This window comes from Peromyscus leucopus, chromosome 3, assembly GCF_004664715.2.
Source record: "Peromyscus leucopus breed LL Stock chromosome 3, UCI_PerLeu_2.1, whole genome shotgun sequence".
Taxonomy (NCBI): domain Eukaryota; kingdom Metazoa; phylum Chordata; class Mammalia; order Rodentia; family Cricetidae; genus Peromyscus; species Peromyscus leucopus.
The window spans coordinates 141,838,728-141,862,212 of record NC_051065.1 but is presented as its reverse complement, the minus strand read 5'-3'; the positions used below and the strand labels follow the sequence as shown (position 1 = coordinate 141,862,212).

General features: G+C 38.5%; 1 protein-coding gene across 4 annotated transcripts in view; it reads right to left on the bottom strand.

The window, feature by feature from the left end:
• Positions 1–112: 112 nt before the first annotated feature.
• The window catches only part of Clec1a (C-type lectin domain family 1 member A), a 32,400-nt gene continuing 9,027 nt past the window's right edge, over positions 113–23,485 (bottom strand). For 2 of the 4 annotated variants that reach the window (XM_037204087.1, XM_028881503.2), the window contains 5 exons: positions 13,621–13,719; positions 12,129–12,305; positions 5,436–5,587; positions 3,269–3,387; positions 125–2,342 (listed from right to left, as the gene is read on the bottom strand). In XM_037204087.1, the coding sequence (XP_037059982.1) occupies positions 2,192–2,342; positions 3,269–3,387; positions 5,436–5,587; positions 12,129–12,305; positions 13,621–13,719 (698 nt within the window). In that variant the 3' untranslated portion in view covers positions 125–2,191. Of the gene's footprint in view, positions 2,343–3,268; positions 3,388–5,435; positions 5,588–12,128; positions 12,306–13,620; positions 13,720–23,485 lie in introns of all 4 variants that reach the window. The other 2 variants (XR_005091168.1, XM_037204088.1) reach the window with 2 other exon arrangements.

The window sequence follows — 23,485 nt, the reverse complement described above, 5'->3', positions numbered from 1 at the left end:
TGACTGCCGTTTCCTTCTGTAGTAGGTTTAGACAACAATTGCTTAATGATGGCCTTGGTCTTTATTTCTTATTTTGTAGGTTATTGTATTAGTCACTTTAACTGAGCCAGGAAAACAGTCAACATTTTAATTTTGGGAAATAATTGAGAATAGTTTTTCTCTTTAATGAATACAAATGATGCATTTGTGTCCCCTATATTTAAATAAGAATCATTAAACCCTTTAAAATATTTTCTTAATTCCCCTTACATTTTCTATTACAACCCACATTATGAGAGTAACTTCACACTTACTACATTTTAAGTAACATCATAGGAAAATTAAAAATATTTCCACTTTTTAATAAGCTACATGAAGTGATGCGATTTGCTCAATAAATAAATAAACCAAGAGAGACTTAAATTTCAAAACCACAAATGCACTTCTATGTGCTTGACACAGTAAACCTGCATAGAATTCATTCATCATTGAAGAAATCCCCTAGATAGTTAGAAGGAAATCTAAAAGAAAACGTAAGTAGCTTGCCAGTAATGTTTCGATAAGTAACCGTTGTCAAATTAAGTCTTATGAAAATAAATGCAGAATTGTTCTTATCACAAACCGGCTAAGTTAATATAATTTCACCATGAAACAAATGTTTCCAAGTTTTTACTGTTGAAAAGTAAGAGTCTGAATTCTTATACTGGTGCTGTCAGTCCCATAGTGTCGGTTTATCTATAACTAATGAAGCCAGTTGACATGGTGCTATTCACAATGACCCCTGTTATAGTTTTGAATGTCATCACCCAGAGAAACTCATGTCTAGTCAAGAGTCTGACTGTGTAGACATCACAGCCTCTCTTTTTCCTCCGAAGCTTGTTCAGAAATCAATCATGTGGTCTATCACACCTTGGTTACTCAACATACCAAACTTGATGTCATGATTTTATCCCAGTCATTTCACTAGGAATATCATAAAGCCCCCACTGGAAGACAATTTGCTTTGTACACCTTCTTAATCTCAAATATCCCACAAACAATATCCTCAGAGTGGCCCCACTAATTGTCAAGTCATAAGTAGTCAAACAGTTCTATTAACATAGTGTGAAAAGCATTCCCTTGCTAATATTCCCCCAAATCACAAATCCATTCTGAAACCACACCCATTTCACATTCATCACAGTTATTATTATTGAAACTTTAGTACCTGAAAGGTATAAACATGATTCAAACGTGATGGAGGAAGTAATCAAACTATTATCTGTGCATGTAAAGAAACTATTTTTTTTTTTCTCTCTACTCCAGTCTCCTTGTTGGAGTACAGGGACAGCAATTCTAACTTAGATCAGAGTTGAGAACATCTCTTTCCCAGGAGACATGATTAGAAGAAAGACACAATTGATGGAGTGGAGATTGACACAATTTCCATCTCAGTTAAAAAGCTGGCCAGCAGTGTAGCAGGCAAAGTCATTGTTGAGAGCCTGGGAGAGGCAAAGTGTGAACTGGAAACAAAGAATCAGCTGTGTTTACAACAGCACAGGAGTGGGACATCTGCTAGTTTCTCTTGGACTGCCTGTTAGGACAAAGGGTCTCACTTCCTTTTCTTCTGTTCACTGTTTTGCTTTGCTTTTCTCCTTTCTTTTTTCTCTTTTTTCTCTCTGGTTCTTTTGCCCCTTCTTTCTGTTTGAGAAGAGGTTCTCATACAGCCTAGGATGCTATGTAGCTGAGGGTGGCCTTAAACTTTTCATGTCTTGCCTCTACCTTCCAAGTGCTGAGAACTGGAAGGCACCAATACTTGTGTGGATTCCACCACACACAGTAAGTGGCTTCATATCAACAGCTTTATTTTCTTAGGCGTCTCTTTTCCTAGTGTAAGAGAGACATGAAAAAGAGGGTGAAAACAGATACTGAGAAGGGAGAAAGCTGAAAGACTTCCGTAAATCAAAGAGGACAACTCTCTAGCTTACTGAGGCTAGTTGGTGGTTCATGAGTAAGAATCCTTGTAACAGGTAAATGTGTGCACGAACTGGAGCTCAGGTAATGGATGATGCTGAGTCAGAACCAGGACAGTCTCTCAAGTACCAGTCCCAACAGCTGCCTCTCGGTTTTTCAAAGCTTTGGATGTCCTCTGCGTTGACCTCACTTGACTCAGTCCTTTTGCTGGTGGTTGAGGCTGACCTATGGGCCCCCTCTGTTCAATGTTTCATGGCACCTACTGGAGCACCTCGGGTACCACTCTCCCTGCCGTCCTCTCACAGGCACACCTCCTCAGCTCTTTGCAGTCCTTTGAGTAAGCCTTTCCATTGAAGATGGTCATACAATCCCTGTTTCTTAGATTGGTGGGATCTATTATAATTTCAAACCTTGAGAAAGAAAAAGAAAAGAATTTAATTTAATTTTTTAATTAAATTTTATTTAGAGTTTAGAGTTTATTTCTTAAATGACACATTCAGAGACAACAAAAAAGCATTCCTTCAGTGACAAAGATCATATCTATATTCCTAGGATGTCTTTGTTGGAAAGATGGGGTCAATGAAGACAATTTTCAGCTTCTCAGTCACCACCTCATTCTTAGAAGTAACTGACCACTCAAAACTGCAAAAACTGTTCTAAAATAAAGCAACAGGCACTCTGATTTTACTGTTATTTTAAAGTTATCTACCTTTTCTAGTGTTCAGTTTACTTAATTAAAAATACAAGTGATTATGTTACTATGTCCTGTTTTTACCATACACAGAGAATAAAATACATTTTAACAGAGCTTTGAATGTAATAAACTTTCATAAAGAAATTACATTTACTAGTGTCATGGAATTCCATGCACGCCCTCTCTAAATGCTTCTGTGGTAAATAAAATGTTTTTATTTACATGACACAGTGTGGAGATCCAAGAACTCTCTGAGGCCGTAGCCTACCCCTGGCTCTTGACAGACTGGATGACCCTGGATGACCACTATTACATCTGAGTCTCCAGGGTTTCTCTTTAATCATTCATCCAAAATAGATCACCTTTCCCTTTTCTTCTCTCTACCTTTACTACCTTGCTTCCCAGAAAAACAATTCCTAGGTACTCACTGCTGAAATCAGTCAGGAAACCGCCTGCTGATATTCGATAACCTTCTCTCTCTAGCCCACCACTTTCCTAAGCCATTGCCACCCAAGGTCCTCTGGGCATCCCCCTGCAAGCACACTATGCAGTATGAAATAGATGCTCTATAATTACTGCTGAATCACACTGCTAACCTGTCTTTATTAAATACCTCTCCCACACAATGTTCTGAAGGCTTACAGTTCAAAGGAGTAAGATGTCCCATCTGTCCACAGCCAGGCTTTGCCACTGCCATTGCGGGAGAGCCCTGTCCAATAAGAGTAGAAAAACTCAGAGTAGCTCTGAGGCATGGCAAAATCCTGTGAAAGGCACACAAGAAAACCTTTAGCTTGGAGATGCTTCAACCACGGGTACAAGGATGTATGGGATTAGCATAGCTTCTAGAAGAATAACATGGAGGCCTGGTAGGTGATCACACACATACATGACAATAGACTCAAGAGGAAAAGGCACCTGTCATGAAGCCCTTTAGAAATGTGTCCAGTAAGTAAGCGACACATGGATAGAACACGCTTTGTCTTAATAAGTGTGGAATATACATTGATATTATGAAAACAGGAGTCACATTGACCAATACTTTAACATTATTCTTAATGTATAAGATTAAACATAAAACATATAAAAGATTAGAGAAACTGAGTGTGGTAGTGCAAGCCTTTAATTCCAACACTCAGGAAGCAGAGGCAAGTGGATCTCTGTGAGTTTGAGGCCAGCCTGCTCTACATAGCCCACTCCAAGATAACCAGGGGTACAAAGTGAGACCTTATCTTAAAAAATTATATATATATATATATATATATATATATATATATATATATATATCCAGAGAGGCAGAGACACAGACACAGAAGGAGATACAGAGAGACAGAGGTAAAAATAAATCAGAAGCCTGAAATATGGCTCAGTTGGTAGAGTGCTTGCCTAGTATGCATTGAGCTTTGTGTTCAATCTCTGTCTCCAAAAATAATTTAGTTTTAATTAATTAATTAAACAGATGTTATTGTCATTACTAATGATTAATTAATTAAAATGGAATAAAAACAAGTGGGAGAAATATTTATAAAATAAGTGAAATTATTCTAGAAAATGGAGAAATTGTTAGTAAAAAACTGAAGAAGTAGTTCTTATAAATGAGAACACAGTCATGGAGATACTTAAATGTAAAAAGAAGTAAAGGGGACTTAGAAGGATGACATGGATCTCACACTAGAAAGAAGAGAAAAATGTAAATTTTCATATACATGTATGTGTATCTTTCCTACACATATAGCCATATACAATTCCATTTCCAATATTCAGCTGTAAAAACAAGCATTGTATGCTTTATTTCATATTTGAATGTTAGTTTTGAGTTTTTATATATGTGTGTTGAAATTGGGTTACTCAGAGAAGGCAAGAATCTAGTAAGAGTCCATAGGGAGTTTTCAAGAAAAAGGAAGTAGAATGCAAGTCATATGAAGGAGAGAAGCAGAACAGGAAGGGCTAAATGGAATGCAAGTGGGAGGGCAGGGTAGAAGAGGAAGTATGGGATAGACAAAAAACATTAACAACCTTTGAAAAGTCTATGTACAAACCTACTACTCTAGAATCTTATTAAAATGCATACATGCCCATATATAAAATGGTTTAAATGGAGTTCCCTATAATGGGAGCAGTGTCTCCCCCAGACTCCATAGGCTATCAAACAAAAAGCCAAGTATCAACAAGTCTTAGAATGCTGCTTAGTGGTAGAGTGTCTGCCTTGCATTCATGAGGCCTGAATTCAATCCCCAGCGCTCAAAAAAAAAAAAAAAAAAAAAAAAAAAAAAATATCCCAGTTCCAGATTTGTGTCACATCTTTTTAAGCTGTTGGTCAATGAGGCTCCAGAGACACATAAATATGTGTCTTATAAAAAAAATTCTTATATTTGCCTTGGCCAGCCTTGTGTATGTGTGTGTGTGTGTGTGTGTGTGTGTGTGTGTAGTTTACTACAATTATTGTCAGACTATTTTCAATTAAAAGCTTTTTAATGTTTATAACAGAAAGACAGACCATAATATTATCACTTTTCTTAGATCACACCATTATTCTCTGTCTACCCCATCTCAGACCGATAAATTTGGACATGTTCTACCTGCCCATTTTCTGAAGGAGTAGTTGAACTATTTCTCATATTTATGTGTGGTAGGTATTTGGGGAGAACACAGTTTTTATCCATTTCAGGGATCCTTTGGAGCAACTGGAATATGACTTGGGTTTCACTGTGAGCAAGTATGGAAATCCGTGGGTTGGAAACTTGAGTCTTTACAGTGTTCTTGCCCTGTTCGTTTGGGAAACTCCTTCAAATACTGAGGCTCAGGAACTTACCAGATCTTCCTGTGTGCTTATCTTCAGCATGGTGGCATTTTCAGCCAGGCAGAAGTATTCACAACCTTGCCAGCTTTTGCTCTCTTTATAGAACTGGTAGCATTTGTCCCCATGCCACTTCCATTTTTCTGGGCAAGGACTGCATCTGTGTCCTTGAAAGGAAACAAACAAACACACTTTGGTTAGTTATCTTCTACCTGAATCTGCTGTGTTTCCTCTTTTGGAAATAAACAGTGTTTGATATTCCAAAACCTAATTTACATCTCTTAGATACTTGAGGAACACCTGTGCTATCCACCCACTCCCCACCAGGAATGATCTATAGTCGGTGTTGAACATTCAGTGAAAATTAAAGCAGATAGTGTTGATGTAGAATACTGAATCTGGTGAGGAATGACTGAAATTTCCTTGCCTATGCCATGCAGAATGTAGACAGAATATTCCTTCATATGGTGGCTCATATGATTTTGTAATGGTTTGAATATGAATTTCCTCCCATAGTCTCATAAGCACTGGGTACATAGTTTTGAGCTGGTGAGCTTGGTGATGTGATTGGATCTTGAGGGCTTTGATATCATTGATGGACTGATTCCTTGATTGGTTCTAAATATGATGGCTTTAGTAGGAGGTGGTGAATATAGGAGTTAAGTTAGAAATCAGTCACTGGGGCATGTTCTTGGGTCTGTATCATATACATATCACTTTTTGTGTATGCCCTTTTCTCTGCTTCAAGATGGCATGCACGATGTAAGCTGTCCTGCAGTGGCCTTTGTTGTTGCTGTGGGACTGGACTAGGCCCTCTGCATAATCAAGACAGTTGTGTAGCTTGATCTGCTTGAGGGGCCCCTGGAAGTTGGATCAGGATCCATCCCTGGTGTATAAGCTGGCTTTTTGGAGCCCACTACCTGTGGTGGGACACCTCACACAGCCTTGAGGCAGGAGGAGGGGCTTGGACCTGCCTCTACTAAATGTACCAGGCTGTGCTGACTCTCTATGGGCGGTCTTACCTTCTTGTAGGAGGGAATGGGGAGTGGGTGGGGGAGGAAGGGGAGGAAGGTTGGAAGGGCGGGAGGAAGAAAGAGGGGGATCTGTGATTGATATGTAAAATGACTATAAAATTTCTTAATAAAAAATCTGAATCTGGAAGCTAAATAGGTCTTTCCTCTTTTCAAGTTGATATTCTCAGGTGTGGGTTCCTTGTACTCTTTCTGTACAGTGTGTGTGTGTGCATGTGCATGTGTATATGTTGGGGGATGGACACTTGCAAACCAAACAATTAAGTGCATAAGTTGAGAGTAAGATGGGATATGTGGGTACATGTGTGAGTAGTAGTACCATAAATATCGTGTTGTAGATGTCTGAATTTTATTTTCTGAGAATCAGGAACATGCATCTAAGTCGTGTGTGTGTGTGTGTGTGTGTGTGTGTGTGTGTGTGTGTGTTAGAGTGGCCATTTAATAATATCCATGGTTGCATCACTATTTTATTTTGGAGGTGATGGAGATTTGAACACTGTTTACTCTAGGCTACATACTGAGCCATATACCATGTTTTCTAACCTTTTGTTTTGAGACCGGGACTTACTTAGTGATTCAGGCTAGCCTTCAGCTCAATTTATAGCCCTGTATAGCTTTGAATTTGTGATCTTCTTGCCTCAGTAGCTGGGATTGCAGGCTCATACTACCATGCTTGGCGTGTACCTTAGATGGGGTTTCTATTGTTGTGATGAAACACCATGACCAAAAAGTAAGGTGGGGAGCAAAGGGTGTATTTCACTCAGTTCCATATAACAGTTCTTCATCAAGAGCAGTGAGGGTAGGCACTTAAGAAGGGAGAGAACCTTGAAGTAGAAGCTAAGGAAAAGACCATGGAGGGCTACGGCTACCTGGCTTTCTGCTTTAGCCTGCCTCTACTAAATGTAGCCTGCTTTTTTATATAACCTGGGACTATCAGCCTAGGGAAGACACCACCCACCATGTCGGGCCCTCCCCCAACAATCACTGATTAAGATTACAGCTGAATCTGTTAATGCCGGGCGGTGGTGGTGCACGCCTTTAATCCCAGCACTCGGGAGGCAGAGCCAGGTGGATCTCTGTGAGTTCGAGGCCAGCCTGGTCTACAGAGCGAGATCCAGGAAAGGTGCAAAGCTACACAGAGAAACCCTGTTTCGAAAAACCAAAAAAAAAAAAAAAAAAAGTAAAGATTTATTTATTATCTATACAATATTCTATCTGTATGTATGCTTGCAGGCCAGAAGAGGGGCCAGATCTTATTACAGATGGTTGTGAGCTACCATGTGGTTGCTAAGAAATTGAACTCAGGACCTATGGAAGAAAAGCCAGTGCTCTTAACTACTGAGCCATCTCTCCAGGCCCTACAGCTGAATCTTATGGAGAAATTTTCTCAATTGAGGTTCCCTTCCTCTAGATAACTGTAGCTTGTGTCAAGTCAACATAAAACTATCCAGGACAGCATGGTTTTAAGAACAATTTAGTATCAAACTACTGCTAAAATCTGAGTAGTCAAATGGATCACAAAGGAGAATCCAGCAAACAATCTGCATGCATGCAGATGACTCAGCTTTAACAAAAGCTCAAAGAACACAGCATAGTGAATGAACAGTGTCTTTAGTGTATGTTATGGGGAAAACTGATATTTATATGAAGAAGAATAAACTAGACTCATGTTTCTTGCCATATAAGAAAATCAAATGAAAAAGGGTCAAGGGCTTAAGTGTACAAGCATGAATTGTGACTCTTTTAGAAGGAAACACGGGAAATATATGTCAAGACATTACTGTAGATAGAGATTTTTGGATTTGAACTCAAAAGCTTAAACTACAAAAGAAAAAGTAGATGAATGTGATTCTAAAAAACTAAAATGTTTCTACATTCATAGCAAAGGAAGTAATAGCATGAAGAGACAACATTCAGAGTGGAAGATCATGTGCATAATCTACTCACATAGAAGAAAACATTTTGAATAGGTCAGGAGCTCAACCCAAACATAAAACCCATTAAATAATCCTCTTAAAATGGGTAAATGATATAGGAGATATTCCCCAAGGAAGATGTACAAACAGTAACAAGTACATGTAAAGCTGCTCATTATCACTTGTGGTAATATTTTGTTTGTGATCTAACAAATAAAGCTTGCCTTAAGGTCAGAGTGCAGAGCTAAGCCACTAGTTAGCCATAGAGGTCAGGCAGTGGTGGCACACACCATTGATCCCAGAACTAGGGAAGCAGAGGCAGATGAATCTCTGCAAGTTCAAGGCTACCCTGGCCTACAAAAGATTGACTCAGTCTAAGGGATAAACAGAGCCTGGCAGTTGTGGCACACACCTTTGATTCCAGCACTTGGGATCTCACGCCTTTAATGCCAGCATTAGGAAGGTGGAGACAGGAAGCGATATGGCTGGGCAGAGAGAGGAGTAAGGTGGGAGGAGACAGGAGCTTAGGCCCTTAGAGTCTGAGGATTCCTAGAGGTAAGAAATCTTTCTAGTGGCTAGCTGCTCTGCTTCTCTGATCTTTCACCTTTCACCCTGATATCTGACTCTGGGTTTTTATTAATAAGACTAATTAAAAATTGTGCTCCAGTCACTAATCACCACAAAAATGCAAATCAAAGCCACAATGAATACCATGTAATCCTTGTGAGTTAGAATGACAATCAATTAAAAACTGAAAAGTAACAAATATTTGAAAGAAAACATAGAGAGGAGAACTCTTATGTAAACTAGTACAGACACTATAGAAAACAATATGGAGATGTCTCAAAAAACTCAAACTATGACTAAAAAGTAATCTGGTAATCAGGCTATTATGCATGTATCCAAATGAAATGCAACTATGATATTAAATATATATCTTCACTCCCATGATTACTGTAGCACAATTTATAGTAGCCAAGAAATGAACTCGGCCAAACTGTCCATGGACTGATGACTGGATAAGAAAATAAAGCACATATGTGCAACAGGTACTACTAAGTTATTGCAATATAATGAAAGTTTGACCATTTACATCAAAGTTCATAGAACTAGATAGCATTTTGCTAAGTGAAAAGAACCAAGCACAGAAAGACAAATACTACGTGTTTTCACTCATTTGTGGAAATGAAAGCAATGATTTCATAGAAGAGATAATCATGTAGAAAGGAGAGAGACTAAAGTCTGAAAGTGTTGTGTGAAACAAGAAGTGATACAATGGAACTAAAGACACTGAAAGAGACATACATTGTTATATCTGATTTAGTGTTAATTTAACATTACTTAAGCAACTGGGAAAATAAAAGTAAGGGACTAGAGTGATGGATCAGTGGCTGTTCTTTCAGAAGACCCGGGCTCGATTCTCAGCACCCTTACAGTGGCCCAGAACCACCTGTAATTCCAGTTCCAGAAGATCCAATACGAATTTTTGACCCCCCAAGAGCTCCAGGCATGCACCTGGTGCATATGCATACATGCAGACATGCATGCACATAAAATAAAACAACTGAATCTAAAACATAATTTTTTAAGAAGTTCGAGAAAAAAATTTCCCCACGACACAGCACTTGTGAATGTTATATGTGCAAGCAAATATACATGAACATGTTTCAGGGGAGATGCATACTTTTGATCAGCTAGATGAATGTATGCCATGAAGACGTAGTGCTTTCAGATGTTTTGTTCATATTATGTAGAACTAGTGGAACAATAATGGTACTAGAGTTCCCAAACTGAACATGGGGGCTCCCTATAAGCTTCTCCTACAAAGTCCCTGTCTATGTAAAAGACTTCACGTGACAATAGCCACAACATGGTCAATGCAGCAAGAATGTGCAACAAGGCATCATTCTCAGGTAGGTCAATCATTTGTTTATTTGTTTTGGTTTTTTAAGACAGGGTCTCACTGTGTAGTCTTGGATATCCTGTAACTCACTCTGAAGACCAGGTTGGCCTAGAACTTACAGAGATCTTCCTGCCTCTGCTTCCTGACTACTGGATTAAGGGCAGGTGCCACCATTGCCTGGCTGGGTCAGTCAGTATTATGACACATGGACATGATATCATCTAAAAATATGTGGTTATTTTCTGTTTGTTTATTTTCACTAGATTTTGGGTACATAGGATATTAGTCAATTTATACCTGGGACCCAGACTTTCTTTCTTGCACCTCACACATCATTTATTCTTATCATCTTATATTTAAATTGATTATTGTGGTGATATATTGTGTATGTTAATAAATTTGCCTGAAGATCAGAGAACAGAACAAGCCACTAAATTAAACGTAGAGGCCAGGCAGTGTTGGCACACAACTTTAATCCTAGAACTTGGGAGGCAGAGATCCGTGTGGATCTCTCTGTGAGTTCAAAGCCACCCTGGATTACATGAAATTGACTCAGTCTAGGGGAGAAAACAGAGCCAGGTAGTGGTGGCACACACCTTTCATCCCAGTACTGGGAAGCACACGTCTTTAACCCCAGGAAGTGAAGGCTGGGCGAAGAAAGGTCTATAAGGCCTGAGGAGACAGGAACTGAAGGCTTTTCAACTGAGGAGCCCCTTCCGGCTAGAGGCCTTTTGACTAGAAAGCTTTTCAGGCTGAGGAGTCCTAGAGGTAAGAGATGTCTTGTTCCTTTGTTTCTCTGATCTTAAGCAAATTTATTAGGGTACACAATATATTTCCATAGCTTTTTTTTTTTTTTTTTAAAAAAAAAAAGCTAGATGAGAATTCCAGGGACCATTGTTTTCAGAGATACTAGAATTATCTTTTTGGTAATATAGAATCTTAAAAAGAAAAAAAGCCCATTGTGCTGCCAGAGAAACAGAAAAGAGAGAATTGTGGTAAACGAGGCCACTAGTCATGTGGAAAAGAACCACTTAGAGAAGTGTGCCTTGAGACACTTTACTGAGAAAATCATTCACTCAATGTCTGCTTACAGAAGGAGAAGTCGCGTGGGGGAGGGATGATGATGCAACTGTGGTACTTTTGGGTTTCTAAAAGAGAAACCAACACGGGCTGCAAAATGTAGGTTGCTTCCTGTGCTTTTTTTGTGGAGAGGGCAAAGGAGAGGGCTCACTTGAATAGCGTGTGCTGGGATGAAACTTTCAAGAAAGGAGAATAGTAAGATAGAGTGAGTGGCGGGGTCTGGGTGGGGCACTGAAGTGATGTTGACAGTTAGCATCAGTGGCAGCTTTGGCTTGCCCATTGCGGTCATTGTCATTACTCTGGGTTCCTTGTAAGATTCATATTTTTGAATGAGAGATGAGTTCATGGTGAACTAAAATGACTGTGATTTATTTCAAGTTCTCTGAATTTTGAAACTAATCCCTGCATGAGTCTAAAAATTTGAAAATTGTAGTTAGAACATCCCCAACACTTTCATCGTGCTGCATTAGTGTGTGCCGACTTAATTGAGGCACATCCGTGTATTAGTTGCTGATGGAGTTGTTTAGGTTATTCTAAATTAACGACTTTTCTTGTTTTAAATGCTGAAATTTGAAGAATCCCTTCCTGTACAGTGACACAGATGTTGTGTGTAAGCAATTATAATTCAATGTCTGATCATGATTATGTGGCTCAAACTTTTTATTGAGAAGGTAGGAAAAGTACTTCTAAAAAATACATGGTTCTAGTTACCCAGATGGGGAAATTCAAGTCTAGGTAGAACAATGTCTATGATCCAGAGAGACAGCAGCATGCTCACCTCCACTTCTGTTGTAGAGTTCACGACACAGTTTCACAGCTACCTGCTGCAGGGTTTCTATGAGTTTCCTTTTCTGGATCTGGAGCGACTGCAGTTGTCGAGATATGTTCCCCAGCCTTTCATCCTTTTCAATGATGGTGTCTTGCTGGGTATTGGAGAGCTGGTAGAACTGAAAAACTAAGTCATGTGATGAAGTCAGACTGTACAGCTCATTTACCTGTTTCTATTTTTTGCACATGGGGGAGATAATGAAGCATATAGCTTAACATCTTATTACTGAAAACTCACATTGCCATATCCAGTGGCATAGTTAATAGTGTCCTCTCAGGCAAATTTATATTTTCATCTCTGTTGGAAAATGTGAAGTCATAATAGTGGTTCTTAACTTTAGAAACTAAGAGCCCAATACTAAATTATTTTATGCTCAACAAATATTTTATGCACAGTCAAACCTAATACCAATCTAAAATCTACTCCTCTATTGATATTTAATATGTTGAATGTTAGAAGAGTGGCATAATTCATTGTTCATTCCATTGTTAAAATGGTCAGATCTCATTTCCATATTTTTGCAGATTTTGTGGTTAGGGTTGGTGAGGATAAGTAACATCTTTAGTGTCACTCAACTAAAAAATTTCAACAGAGATTTGAACTTCAGTTTTCTAAATCTAGAGAAATCCGTCATGAGTTGTGAGAGTTGCTTCATGTTCCTAAGAAAAAAAGGTGATTACAAACCAGTGCTGTATCAGAATGATGCAGATTTGGGGATAGAGAGAACCAACAGAATCCTGTTTTGGTTCTTAAATGTATGTTTATAAATTTAACGTTTGTTTCAAATAAAATCAGGGTATGAGCTCCTTGTCTGCTTTGCTATATGGCTTTTACCTGGGTCACCTTCAGCAGTTCAGGAAGAGGCTGTACATTCATTCCTGCTGAGTTGCTCTAGGAACACACCATTGCTGTTTTGAATTGTAAAGGTTTTGTTTGTTTGCTTGTTTGTTTTTACACATTCAATATTCCTTGTTGATTTTCACGCGCTTTCTTTTTCAAGATAACCGTATCTTTCCCCTAGCCTTTTAAACAAATATAATGACGTAGCACATCTTTGATCCTTGTGTAGAGGGTGGATGTGTGCAGAAAACACTTTCCCCTGCATCAGTCCACAACACCATGTAAACTCAGAGAGATGCCAGAGCTGTACCACCAGAGCAAGGGTGGGGTGGGGGAGATAAACCGTGCATGCTCTCTGTAGTGGTGATTTTACATACTGACATGTAAACAATACTTATCTCAAAGAGGATGTTTTCTTCTAACTCAAAAATGTTTGCTGGTTTTTAGTACATCAAGTCCTAGCCATTTAAACAGTTGCCTTTAGAAAGAGGACAAGGCTCCAGAATTAGGGTTTTAAAGAAACTCATAGCAAGAGTTTCTCCTCCTGGGCAAATGGAGGAATCAGGAACCTCCCCCAGTATAGAGCACAGAGTAGACTTACACACAAGGCCCAGGGCTGCCAGGCCGATGAGCAGCACCAAACACAAGGTCAGCAGGGTCAAGGCCACAGGGCGCCAAACTGAAGAGGGAGTCTCATTCTCTGCAGGGAACAAAGAGAAACTGAGGATGGCATTTTCTTTCTCTTGGATTAAAGTCAGTTACTGTGAGGTACAGAGGTTGGAGAACATTCTAGATGCAAAATGAAGGCAGTCAGGACTTTACCCGCTGTCCTCAGAATCATGGCCACAAAACCTACTTAAGCCTCACTTTTACCTCTAGTTCATTCATAAACACCACCTCATCTGATTTCTCCCTGAGGCCTACTGCACAGAGTCACATTATTCAGTACTATGACATTTAAATGGTTGTTTTTAGAACCTTATGCTTGTCAAACTTCTGACTGTGGAGGCCAGGTGTGAAAGCACACACCTTTAATCCCAGCACTTGGGAGGCTGAGGCAGGAATTTCTCTATGAGTTGGAGGCCAGCCTGGTCTACATAGCAAATTCCAGGCCTGCCAGGATTGCATTGTGAGACCCTGTCTCAAAAACAAACAAACAAATGAAAAACAAGTATGAATGTGAAAGACTTTTAAATATGCCTGACATGAGACTGGGCATGGTGGTGCACACCTACAATCCCAACAGCGTAGATGGGGATAAGGGGATCAGGAGTTCAAAGTCATCTTTAACTACATTAGAGAGTTAGAGATCAACTAGTGTTGACAAAAACAAACAAAACGCTCAAAACCCAAGAATCCCAAACCTTACCAAGGAGCAACTTCTTACATCATCAGGAAAACTTTGCAATTAAATTGTTCTTAATTTTGCAAAATATGCCCTGCCCGCAGTGTTCCACCTATGTGTCTTTAGGAACACAAATGGCATGTTCACCATCAGAAATGATGGTTTTATTGTTTATTTTTTGGGTTTCTTATATAAGAGTTCTAATTTGCAAGAATCTTATATATTCATTTACTAGATTTATATCTTCCCCAAACTAAATTATAAAGGAACATGACGGTCATTTCTCAGAGATGGATGTAACTGTTTCAAAGTTCACACCAGTCAAGCACTAAATGAAAAACAAACAAAGAAACACTAGGGACAGTATCCTCTTCTTGACTTTGTTCCTGTGGGTTTGACCTGTCATAGTAGAGTAGCCACTGTGTCAACAGGGGACCCATCACCTGGTGAGATCATCTATTTGGGTTATGACCAAAGGCAGCTGACAGATTTGAACTCTCCTCCAGTGCGGACAACATCTTGGGTTTGTAACTAGAACAGAACAAAAGCAGAGAGGAACCAGAAAGCTCTATACTCTCTATGTTCAATTTAATTAAGAACTCAAGTTAAGTTCTGAAACAGAAAGAACAAACATACATAAATTCACTTCTGACTCTCTAGAGACCCACCGGCCACACTGACCAGAGAATTAGGCAGGCCATCTTCACTCTCCCCCTTGTCCTCCAATTCCAACCCCTAATTTTACCTCCAGCTCATAGCAGACCACCTACTGAGGCCCCTCCTTTCTTGGCCTCTACATATTGACCCTCACACACTGATACTGTGAGACTTCAGTACCTCACACTCACCAATAGACAGGTCATCCAGACAAAACAAAACAACCAAAAAAAATGTTGATGATAAATATGTTCTAAACAAAATGGACTTAACAGACATGTACAGAACATTTTCCCCAAACACACACACAAAATATACGCCTTCTCCTCTGTAGCTCATGGAATTTTATTCCAAAATTGACCACCTATTAGGCAACAAATCAAGTCTCAATGGATACAAGAAAGTTGAAATAATACCCTGCATCCTATCTGAACACCATGGATTAAAGCTGGATACCAGTGACAGCAGAAACAACGGGAAGCTTACAAACTCATAGAAACTGAACAACTCACTACTGAATGGAAAATGGGTCAAGGCAAAATTTAAAAAGAAATTAAAAACATTTTAAAACTGAAAACACAACACACCCAAACTTATGGGAAATAATGAAAGTGGTTAGAAGAGGCAAGCTCATAGCACTAAGTGCTCACATTAAAAAAAAAAAAATAGAGAGGTATTATATTAGTGACTTGATACACCTGAAAACTCTAGAACGAAAAGAAGGAATAACACCCAAAAGGAGTAGACAACAAGAAATAATAAAACTCGGGGATGAAATAAATAAAATAGAGACAAAGTATAATTTTTAAAATCAATAGAAAAAGTTGGTTCTTTGAGAAAATCGGTAAGATTGACAAACCCTTATTTAAATTAATTAAAGGTGAGGGAGAAAAGAACAAAAATAACAAAATTAAAAACAAAATGAGGACATAACAACAGACACCAAGGAAATGCAGAGACTCATAAGGATATACTTTGGCAACCCATACTTCAGCAAATTGGAAAATTTTAAAGAAATGGATAATTTTCTTGGTATATATGATTTACCGAAGTTAAATTAAGATCAGATAAGCAATGTAAACTATAACCTCTAGTGAAATATAACCAGTCATTAAAAGTCTGCTACCAAAAAAAATCATGGCCAGATAGTTTAGCATGGAATTGTGTCAACTTTCAAAGATTTAACTCCAACATTCTTCAAATTATTCCACAAAATAGAAACAGGGGACATTGCCCAATTCTTTTAACTAGGCCGTAGTTACCCTGATATCTAAACCTCATAAAGACCCAACAAAGAAAGAAAATTATAGACTAATTACCCCATGAACATAAATGCAAAGATTCACAGTAATATACTTACAAACTGAAACCAAGAACCCATTAAAAAGATGGTTCAATATATATAAATCAATAAATGTTATCCACCATATGAAAGACAAAAACCACAAGATCATCTCATTAGATGCAGAAAAGGCCTGTGACAAAAGCCAACACCCCTTCATGATGAAAGTCCTATAGAGAATATGGAAGGTATATAAGAAACACACCTCAAAATAAGAGGCGATTTACAGCAAATCCACAGCCAACATCAACATAAGTGAAGAGAAAATCAAAGCATTTCCACTAAAATTAGAAACAAGACAAGGTTGTTCACTATATATCTATTCAATATAGTACTTGAAGTCTTAGCTAGAGTAATAAGACAACTGAAGGAGATCAAGAGGACACAATTAGGAAGGGAAGAAGTCAATGTATTTTTATTTGCAGTTGATATGAAATGCTAAGGGCCATAGACATATACAGCAGATGACAGCTGATATTCAGGTGTCAACCCACCAGATGAGTAATTCTCTAAAGGAGGAACCTCATTTCAAGCAAGGCTTAGGAGGAAACAGACTCTGAATACTGTTTGCTTCTGTATGTAATTTTCTCATGTGCTACTATAATTTTACCCTAAAACAAGATAGAGGATTTTTCCCACATCCTGAATTGGTAGTGTGTTTTCTTCATGAATATATTGGGCATACTTATTTCTATGGATTGACAGGAAGATGATTTCTTCTTATACTGTGTAACTATGATGAATAAAATATGATTTCACAGCTAGGCCTTTGTTCCACAAAAACTGTGAGAAATGTAGAAAACTGTTTTATATCAGAACTCAGGCTGACACAGGAAAACAGTTGAGTCCAAACTGGCTAAATTCCTTTAATCTTTATGCTGAGAATTACAGTTACAAGTTTCATGTACATCATGAAGTGACACAAAGCTTCAAGAGAGCTTTAGATTAGACCAGGTGCCTTGCTATCATAAGGTCACACAGCTGAACTGCCTGGCTAGGTTGTAAACACAAAGACAGCTCAATTACTACTAGCTGGCAAATGATTCAGTCCTTGCACCCATTCCTGACCTCAATTTATATAAATATATTCTGACCAGTCAAAGTTACAGAAAACAACTTGACTCTAGCCCCTAATAAGGGCTACAGGTGTTCTTAGGTAATCAGAAGTTACACACAGAAAAGGAAAATATATTTCAAGATTTAAAAACACTTTTATTGTCACTCTGCTATTGCAGAATGCTCTAGTGAGCTCATATTAAAAAATTAAGGCAAACCTGAGTTCCAACCAAAGCATTTATGACACAGCTCTCTTTCTGTAAATACTTCCAGAAAGCCCAGCACTTCTGCCAATCAAACAATGCTAGATAACGTAATGACTGACTCTTATTTGCAACTGCAATTGCACTGCCAATTAGGAAGCTGAGAGATTTATTACTTGTATGTATCGGGATGACTCTGTTTCATATTGTTTACTGAAATGTGACCTTAAAATATAACTCCCATATTCAACATAAAAGTTTCTGTTTTATATATATATATATATATCTGTAAGAACAAAGAGAGAGCCTTCATGAGAAAATAGAGAAGCCTAGATGAGAAAAGAGAACAAATACAAAAATAAAATTACCATCAGAGTGTGTATGTTTCTTCCTATACCTCTCTGTTTAAAAAAAAAACAGTCATAAGTTTTGCTATATTGCAGCTTTTTCTTTAAGCCCTGTCCTGCAGCCCTAGGAGTGGATCTCCATGGGCTGTAATAATGAAAGTAGACATAAGTGATCCTATAATTTCCACCAGCAAACTCCCACAGCTAACAAACACTTTCAGCAAAGTAGCAGGATACAAAATTGATACATGAACCCAGTAGCCTTCCTATACACAAAAGAAAAACAGACAGGGAGAGAAATCAGGGAAACAATACCTTTCACAATAGCCTCAAAAAACATAGGATATATTGGTGTAACTCTAACCAGGAAAGGAAAAGACTTGTATAATAAAAACTTTAAGACACTGAAGAAAGAAATTGAGGAAGGCATCAGAAGGTGGAAAGATCTCCCATGCCCATGGATTAGTAGGATTATTAAAGTAAAAATCAGTTTTATAAACAGCAATATACAGATTCAATGTACTTCCTATCAAAATTCCAACACAATTATTCACAGAACTTGAAAGGACAGTGTTCAGCCTCATAAGGAAACATATGATCATGAATGATAAAGAGAACTGCTTGCTGCATGGTGATGGTGCACAACTTTAATTCCAGCACTCAGTAAGTCAGGAGGCAGAGTAGGTGGATCTCTGAGTTTGAGACCAGCCTGGTCTACAGAGAGAGTTCCAGGACAGCCAGGGCTACACAGAGAAACCCTGTCTTAAAACATAAACAAACAAACAAATAAATAAAATACTGGTGGTATCAACACCTCTGATTTCTGATTTCAAACTATACTGCAGGGTTATAGGCATAAAAACAACACGGTACTGGTGAAAAAACAGACACATTGATCAATGGAATAAAGTTGAAGACCCAAACATAAATTGACACACCTGTGGACACTTGATTTTTTTTTAAAAAAAGAAACCAGAAATACACACACACAAAGACATCATCATCAACAAATGATGCTAAACAAATTAGACAGCTGTATGTAGGAGAATCCAAATAGATCCGTACTTATCACTCTTCACAAAAATCCACTCCACTCTAAGTGGATCAAAGAACTCAACATAAGGCCGAATAAACTAAATTTGACAGAGGAGAAAGTAAGAACTAATCTTCAACTCATAAGCACAAGAAATCACTTTCTTATCCAAACATCATTAGCACAGGCACTAAGATCAACAATTTAATAGTCAGGACCTCATGAAACTGAATAGCTTCTGCATAGCAAAAGACACCATCATTCAAAGTGGCAGCCTACAGAATAGGAAAAGATTTTTACCAACTACATATCCAATAGAGAGATAATATCCAAATCACACAAAGAACTCAAAAACCTAGACATCAAGAAAACAATCCAATTAAAAAGTGAGATACAGAGCTAAACACAATATTCTCAAAAGAGGATTCACAAATGGTTGAGAAACATTTAAAGAACTGTTCAACATCCTTAGTCATCAGGGAAGCCCAGATCAAAACTGCTTTGAAATTTCTTCATCCACCAGTCAGAATAGCCAAGATTAATAAAACAAATAACAGCTCATGATGGTGAGCATGTAGGGTAAATGGAACATTCACTCATTACTTGTGGGAGTGTAACCTCACACAGTCTCTATAAAATCAGTGTGGTAGTTCCTCAGGTAGTTAAGAATAGATATACCTTAAGATCCAGCTATACCACTCTTGAGAAAATACCCAAAGAAAGCTTCATCTTACCACAGAGATACTTGCTCAACCATGTTCATTGCTCCTTCATCCATAATAGCCAGAAATTAGAAACAACCTAGATGTCTGCCATGGGATAAATGGATAAAGAAAATGTAGTATAATTAACAATGGAATATTACTGAGCTTAAAAATGAAATGCAATTTACAAATAAATGGATGGGGCTAGGAAAAAGTTTTCCTGATTGGATAACCTGTGCATAGAAAGAAAAGTATGGTATGTATTATATATGGATGTTAACTGTTAAGTCTTAGATAAGCAAGCTACAATCCATATAACCACAGAAGTTTGGTTTAGGCTAAGGAACTATGAGGGAGGAATGAATTGCCCTAGGAAGGGGAGATGGGATAAATAGTTAGGGATAGACAAGGTGGGGGGGGGGACTGGAACAGACACATCAAATGGGGGTGGAGTGGAAGAAGGGGCAGAGGAGAGAATACAGGGAGTGACATCTAAAATTAAGGGTCAATTGAGGGGTCATATAGAGACTTAATTGAATATAAGCTTCCTAAAATATATGCACATATGAAAGCAATCTAAATAAAATCACCAAATAATGGGGGTGATGGAGCTCCAATTGGACATCTCTAGTTACCAAATGAAGCTTCCAGTACCAGGAATCTGTTTCATCTGGTAGAGTTATTGGCCTCATGGATACCCACAAACAACCCGGGCCATTGGTTGCTCTTCACAAACTCATGGTAAGGCCCTGTTGCTGAAGACAATGCCTATACAACTCTGTTGAACATAGATAATTTGGGATGAAAAGGCCTACCTAAAGCTGTCACCACTACTGACTAGTGTTCATGGTACTGGAATGTTCTTTACACTCTACAAAAGGAGAAAGGTAACCACCAATAGCCCAGCTGTAAACTATTGGATCTGCAATGAGCCCTTCTGCAAGATTCACTAGTATAATAGCGGCACAAAGATGCGGTAGTATCCAACCAATATCTGGCTGTATTTAAGGCCCACTTCATGAGATGGAACCCTTCCCCCAACAATGCTCAGATGGCTAAGAACCTAAAACTAGATAGACAAGAAATATAAGGGAAAACTAAATACTACTGTTCTGATAAAGGAACACAGCAATAAAATGACTTCTAATGACATTTTGCTGTACTCATAGATCTGTGTCTTGCTCAGCCATCATTAGAAAAGCTTCCTCCTGCAACAGATGGGAACAAATACAGAGACCCACAGCCAATGTGCAGAAAATGAGATATCTTGGAACACTCAGTTCTAAATGCAATGCCTCCATCAAATCCCTCCTCTTAGGGTTCAGGGAACCTTGCAGAGGAAAGGGCAGAAAGTGTGGAAGAGCCAGGGGGTGATGAAGGACACCAAGAAAATAAGAAATTCTAAACACAGCTGGACTAATGCACATATGAACTTACAGACTGAGGCAGCATGCACAGGGCCTGTGTGGCTCTGTACCAAATGGGATTCCAGTACTGAGATGAGAAGTGGATACATGTCCCCATCCTTAACTGTCAGTGGCCATGTCAGAGGAGCTGCAGTCAGCAATGGAACTTATGGAGTATGACCCACCGGAAAGCAGAGCTGTGATGGGTACATTCTGGAGAAGCAAAGCCCTGGGAAGATTGTCTCCAGAATGCCCCTTGCTCTAGCTGTGCTTCCTCCTGCCTGCTGCTGCCATGTTCCTTCTGTACTTGGCACGGTGATCCCTTTCATTACTGTGTGAAAGGATCCGCTGTATCTAGTATAGTGTGATGGTTTCATGGGAGAAACCCACTCCTCATTGGGCAATTTACATGCAAGATCATAATGAAGATGACTTTTACAAGAGCAATGATGCTTAGTTGAATCAATGATTTAATTGAACTTTCTGAGTCAGTCAAAAAGATACAGGTGGCTAAGAGAGTGGAGATAATTAGGGAAACGGTTTAGGTTATTCTGGCAATTGTTCCATTAAGAGATACAAATAAGGCAAAAGTAGGCTAGAAGTCACCTTCCCCCCTTTTTAGAGGTGAGATTTACAGAGGATGGAAAATAAGAACAAGGACATTTCACCCATTATAGATCCATGAATTCCGCCTGTGGATAAACAGACTGATGATCAAAAAAGCAAATATGTCCCTACACCCACGGTTAGGCCTGAATTCCTTGGTCATGTAGTTTACAGAATTAATTACAGGTTTAGGTGTGCACCTTCAAAAAACAGAGTTGTGAAAGGAAATTAAATGACCCCATTGTGTGTAAAGAAGAACAGATGGTTAGGTGAGCACTTGTTTAAAGTTTTTGTAGAGTAGAAATAGGATAGGAATCTGCTACACTTGAAATCACAGACAGCTGCCTGCCAGTGCAAAGGAATGGGCTGAAATAAACTTGGCTTGCTTAAAACTTTGTTAATCAGTTATTAAAGAATCATTGCTTTAGAGTGAAGATGTTATAGCAGAAAAATTAATACGAAGAAAAATGTTTAAATACTTGTGAGCTTCTTAGAAAAACATGTAACTTGTGATCATAATGTGATTTCTTCCTATGTAAAGATTTTAATTAGTTTTTGGAAAATATGTAACTCGTGGTTGTGAGGTAATCATTTCTTGCGTAGAAATCCTCATCTTGAGTGGTATAAAAGGAATAAGAGGTGAAGAAAAAGCAACAACAGAAAGAGAAAAATAAAATGAAGAAATAAACTTTGCCCCTCAGATAAAGTACAAATGTCTGTCTGTCTAGTAGTTCACTGGCTCCATATCTCCTCTCTAGTTTCTCTGACCTGCGGGGAACTGGTTCTCTCAGCACTTAACCCAGAAGTTATTTCCAACTGATAATCATTTGCAAATGAAAAATTAGTTTTCTACAGTGTAACATCAATGAGAACAAACCATTCTTAAAAGCACACTCCATGCTCAGCAGTAGACGGGTTACACAAAACAAACTTAATGGCAACTTCAGGGGTTCTTTCTCTGTTAATGTTTAGTCAGGGATTTATTTCTTCTTCTTCTTCTTCTTCTTCTTCTTCTTCTTCTTCTTCTTCTTCTTCTTCTTCTTCTTCTTCTTCTTCTTCTTCCTTCTCTTCCTCTTCCTCTTCCTTCTCCTTCTTTCTCCTCCTTTTCTTCTGCTTCCCCTTCTCCTCCTCCTTCAGCTTACAGGTTCTTTGCATATACATCACTGCTTTCAATTTTGTGCTTTTATAGGATTCCTGTGTGTGTTAACTTATATGTTTCCTTGTCTATATATGTTTCTTGTGCTTTTTCTTTGGATCCTTTTCTTATGTTCATTCTGTCCTATTCCAATTTGTTTATTTTTTGTTTTTCCTATTTTATTTTATCATTATTATTTAGATGCCTGTTTATTTTCTGATGAGAGACAGAGGGTGTGGATTCATATGAGAGGGGAGAAAGGGAGGATCTTGGAGGAGTTGGGGGAGGGGAAACTGTAATCAATAAATTATATGAAAAAAATCTATTTTTTTCATTCTTTTTTGTTTTTTATTTTTTGTTTTTTGCTTTTTTGAGTCAGGGTTTCTCTGTGTAACAGATCCAGCTGTCCTGGAACTTGCTTTGAAGACAAAGCTGGCCTAAAACTCACAGAGATCTGCCTGCCTCTGCCTCCCGAGTGCTGGGATTAAAGGTGTGTGTCACAACACCCTGTCAAAATCTATTTTCAATAAAATCAAAATAGAGAAAACCCCCACTTCCTTCCAGAGAGATCCTCTATATTATGTATCCTAGGCACAAAGATGTGAGCTAGCCACTATTGCCAAAGTGAAGGA